The following is a 5,000-nucleotide window of genomic DNA, read 5'->3' on the forward strand; positions in this document are numbered from 1 at the left end:
GAAGTGGAGTTGTTTACAGAGCTACTTGCATTTCGGAATTCTCTATCGCTATTCAAGTGAAAACAACCCATCAGTGGAATTATTACGACTACATCCATTGAAGTACAGAACCCTTGTTTCGGCCACTGAAGTTCCTCATTTCCCAACCACCCTTCGCTTCGCCAAAAGGTAAACCGAATTTGCATTTTTTTTAACGTGCAGAATATTTTGCCGGTTGTAGCAGTCGTAGGGTAGGAAGCAATGATTAGGAAAGGACTAAGTTAATAATGTGATTGGGAAGGGGCGGAGCTAGGCTAGGGAGAAATTAAAGTACAGAATTTTTTTACCGGTCGTATGAGTCAGGTAGGAAGCAATGATTGGGAAGGCTCTAGGTTAATAAGGTGATTGGGAAGGGGCGGAGCTAGGCTAGTGAGAAACAGGGGGAGGGGAAGGGGGGAGGGGGTCCTTGGGGAAAGCTGTTCTTTTTAGGAAATTATGCCTTTAGGATGGGCCTTCATCTATTGGGGCTTTCGCAAAGGGCCGCGACGAATCTTCCGTGACTTAATATTGGGTCCGAATTTTTTTTCTATATGCTGCATATTTATTACCTAAAACAATTTTTTTTCTCTCGAGTTTTCCGTTATCTCTTTTTTATTACTTAACAAAATGCCCATAAACCCCATGGAATCCGCCATGGTTGTTGGCTTTATTACCTAAAACAATTTTTTTCTCGGGTTCTCCGTTCTCTCTTTTTTTTACTTAACAAAATGCCCATAAACCCCATGGAATCCGTCATGGTTGTTGGCTTGAGTTGGGGACTCCGACACTGACGGGTGCGATCCTTTTGTAAACCTCTACCGCGCCCTAACTTCAAAAAATATTTACAGTACCTAAATATAAACAGTTTTGTGTAATTGTAAAGCGAATCAAGTCACAACCCTCGTTCTCTCCCTCGCAAAGACGCCCTTAAACCTCCTCGTTTTGAGCCTGAACTCCCTGTAACCGTAGGCATACAGCATCGGGTTGGCCAGCGAGTTCGCCACAACGCCACAGTACAGTAGAGTGTTCAAGAGGTGCAGGAGGCACTCCCTTTTCTTTTCCTCGAGACAATAAACCATGACGCCTACAACGAAGGGGACGTAGGTAGCTGTAAAGGAACCGATGATGAGGATTACGGTTTTGACGGCCCGGCATTTCTTGAGGAAAAGGACTTTGTCTCTCGTGTCCGCCATGACGCGATTGAAGTATTTCGTCGGGAGCCAAGTACTCCTTCGGGACGCGCTCTCTTCCGTTTTCTTTGCGTCGCCGTTTTCTTCGTCCGCTAGCTTCGTTGGAGGGGATACTTCTGAAGACTCGATGCTGTCTCGTTTATCTGGTTTTTCGTCCGGTTCACGAGGTTCGGGAGAGTTTTCATTGTTCGCCGAGGAGCGTTCTTGTTCCTGTTCTTGTTCTTGATCATTGTGGTCGATGTCGCTTTCTTCATCTTGTCCTATGTCAGTATTTGTCTCTGCTTCGTCTTGTTCTACCGTTCCTTCGTTCACACAGTCGTCTCGTTCACTTTCGATATCATCTTCGGCGCTCTTTGGCGAAATGTATGGAATGTCTTCCTCAGTAGTATAAGGTCTACCCACTATATCCCCATCTTGTGAATCTCTCGTCTTATTTTCATGCTTATCTTTGTACAAGACTTCATTTTCCTGTGTCCCTCCCTCCTCGGCGTTATTACCCTCCATCACAGCACTGCCTCCTCCTCCTCCTTCCTTCGGCCCGCCTGCCTTCCCCTCCTCCTCCTCGGACACCGACCTGTGCGCGATCAGCTTGGCCGTTACGTCCCTCTCGGCGAAGTCTGGGAGGGTGGCCTTGTATTCCTCCAGGGCCTTCCGCCGCATCTGCCGCCGCCCGGCCTTCCTCAGGGTCCCACTCGAGGAGCTGGTCGTGGTGGTTGTCGAGATGGACTTGGTGGACTTGGTGGACTTCTTCGACATGAGAGAGAGTCTGAAGTTCGAGGACCTGGCGGAGGTCCTGCCGGTATAGGATCCCCCGTAGCGCGACTTCTGCATCTTGACCGCCAGCACGAGCAGCATCGAGTACAGCGTCACCACCACGGCGTAGGGAAAGGCCACCTGAGGGAGGAAGTACTTGCACTTAATTAAAAAGACTTGCAGTGGCTTCCGGTTAGTTTAGAACATATGCATTATGTTGTCATATGTATCTCAGTATCTACACAACTGACTACCAGGTTACTTCGCATAACCACGGCAGAGAGGGAGAAAGAGAGAGAGATAGAGAGAGAGAGAGAGAGAGAGAAGAGAGAGAGAGAGAGAGACAGAAAGACAGAGAGAGTGAGCAAGAGAAAGGCAGAGAGAGAGACAGACAGACAGACAGAGCAAAAGAGAGAGAGTAAGAGAAAGAGAGAGCGAACCGAAATCCCCCATACCCTATCTCGACAAACAAACAAAAATTCAAACTCACAGACGTAATGAAGAAAATAATGGAGAAGTTTGGCGATATGACTTGAGCGAAAGCACAGCGACTGCACGACTCTTCCCAGCTCATCTTCATCCCCATGGCCGGAAGCCAACCTGTGAAGAGGCGGTTGACAGGTGAAGGAACGTGAGGTTGACAGGGAATGGGACATGAGGTTGAAAGGCAAAAGGGACATGAGGTTGACAGGCAAAAGGACATGAGGGCGACAGGGAAAGAGACATGAGGGCGACAGGGAATGGGACATGAGGGCGACAGGCAAAAGGACATGAGGGCGACAGGGAATGGGACATGAGGTTGACATTTGGCTTTCGAGTTTTTATTTTGATTTTTTTCCTGTTTTTGCCTTACGTTCTTCCAAAACCGTTTACAAATAATCACAAAAATACGAAAGATGATTCTAAATCTTCATAAATCTCATTTCACTCATCCTTAATCTTTTTTATCGCCACGTTTCACTTAAAAAACGATAAATAATCTACATACGTCTACAGCCCAACTCACTATAACTAACCCAATGCCTTTGAACCAACCTATGATAAGGGACAACACCCAAGACAGCATGACAGCAGCATACACTCTGTTGGTGGTGACAATCTGGTGGTATTTGAGGCCGTGGCAGATGTAAAGGTATTTGTCTACCGCTATCAGCACAATGGTGAAGATTGTCTCCTGGCAGGCCGTCACCGCAACGGCTGAAAAGGGAAATGATAACGTTAAAAAGTATGCAAGTTTAAGGTGTGTCATGGAGTGTAGGAAAATATTTTATCAATTGGGTAATCTGGTGTTAGCGTTGAGGCGGTAGGTTTGGGGTTTAATAGCATGGTTAATATTTCTTTTTCGATATCGTTTTCATGGTCATTGCAACCGCTTTTTTTTCAATCGATCTTCTAGCAACTACGAAGATTGTATTTCTCTTCAGCCTTACTCTCGTTATCACGTAGGATACCAAAGTAAAATATTTCCTGCTTGGAGGAACTTTTAGTTGAATATCTAATTTATTCGTTTTAGATTTATAAGGAACAGAGCTGGATCAAATAAATAAGAACAAGTACCAATTAAATCATATTGGTTAGAGACAATAGACACTTGACTCTACTAACCTATTTGCAATGTACACGTTGTCTGCTGCCAAAGGTCACCTCTGCGTGTCATATGCATCAGAAAGGCAATAATCACATATAGGCCAATAGCTAGGTCACTTAGGGCGAGATTTCCTGCCAGGAGAAACAGAAATATATAATGATAATGCTCGAAAAGTTACTAAAGGCAATTTAAAGATGTCTACCCTAAATTCGGCTAATCACAGAAAACGGTTCTTGTTTAAGGGGAGTCACCTATAAAATAGAAAGCGGGTTTGTTGTCATGGCTGTGGCGCAGAATCTTGATGGTTCTGATGATGACTCCGAGGTTGACGAAGAATGTGATGAATCCAAGAACCAACATGACGACCATGAGGGGGAGGGACATCCGGCCATCGCATGTGCCTTTGGAGAGAGATGAATTCATTATATATTTAATAAAATGAAATTGAAAGTGGTGATCCATACTTATATTCTTCCCGAGGTGATGTTGTTGATATGTTGGTAATGATGGCAAGATGACAGATAAGATGAAAGAGACAGACAGACAGACAGACAGAGAGTGAGAGAGTGAGAGTGACAGTGACAGTGACAGAGACAGAGAGAGAGAGAGAGAGAGAGAGGACATTTTGAGAGTGAGAGAGGGAGAGATGACATTTTCACAGGTTAGTGAAGATAATCATTTGGAATATAACAATGTTCTTAAGACATAAACATTCGCCAAATCATCACAGTCTCATGAAAGAAAATAAAAGAAGAAAATGAGTATAGTTGCCATTTTTCATATCAGTTCTAACCCTTAAGACACTTCAAAGGAATTATAAAATCACGGATGACTGATGCTAAATATAATTCTTTAACGAGAAAGTCCGGGAAGAAGAAGGTGATAAGGAGGAAGGAGGGAGGAGGAGGAGGAGGAAGAAGAGAAGGAAAAAAAAGGTGGAAGAAAAGAGAAAAAAGGAAGAGGCAGAGAGAGAGAGGGGGGGGGGGAGAGACAGAAAGAGAGATAGGCAAAAAGAGAAAGAGAGACAATGAGGGAGAGATGCAGAGAGAAAGAGAGGGAATGAGAGAGATAGAGAGAGAGACAAAAACAAGAACGAGATAGACAAAGAGAAAGAGAGGAGAGAGAACAAATCGTCCCTGCACAGCACCCCCACCCCCCCACCCCCCCACCCCAAAAAAAAAAAAAAAAAAAAAAAAAAAAAACGAAAACAATAAAAAAATATATATATATATATATATATATATATATATATATATATATATATATATATATATATATATATATATATATGCCATTATCATTTTAAAAATTGTGCCTTAAAGATTTCCCCCGAAAATGTTTTTCCGTGAACATTTGGGCTTTATCTTTAATTCACTTTCCTGTTAACGTATTCTCGGTCTTCTATCTTATCAAGGTGAGTATGACGTCATGATAGGCAGTTCGTCTTGTTA

At 43.6% G+C, this 5,000-nt stretch overlaps 1 protein-coding gene across 4 annotated transcripts in view; it reads right to left on the bottom strand.

The window, feature by feature from the left end:
- Positions 1 to 557: 557 nt before the first annotated feature.
- The window catches only part of LOC113802103 (probable muscarinic acetylcholine receptor gar-1), a 21,157-nt gene continuing 16,714 nt past the window's right edge, over positions 558 to 5,000 (bottom strand). For all 4 annotated transcript variants that reach the window (XM_070115206.1, XM_070115205.1, XM_027352568.2 and 1 more), the window contains 5 exons: positions 3,801 to 3,950; positions 3,567 to 3,680; positions 2,997 to 3,158; positions 2,452 to 2,561; positions 558 to 2,102 (listed from right to left, as the gene is read on the bottom strand). In XM_070115206.1, the coding sequence (XP_069971307.1) occupies positions 906 to 2,102; positions 2,452 to 2,561; positions 2,997 to 3,158; positions 3,567 to 3,680; positions 3,801 to 3,950 (1,733 nt within the window). In that variant the 3' untranslated portion in view covers positions 558 to 905. The remainder of the gene's footprint in view (positions 2,103 to 2,451; positions 2,562 to 2,996; positions 3,159 to 3,566; positions 3,681 to 3,800; positions 3,951 to 5,000) is intronic.

This window comes from Penaeus vannamei, chromosome 37 (assembly GCF_042767895.1).
Source record: "Penaeus vannamei isolate JL-2024 chromosome 37, ASM4276789v1, whole genome shotgun sequence".
Classification (NCBI taxonomy): Eukaryota; Metazoa; Arthropoda; class Malacostraca; order Decapoda; family Penaeidae; genus Penaeus; species Penaeus vannamei.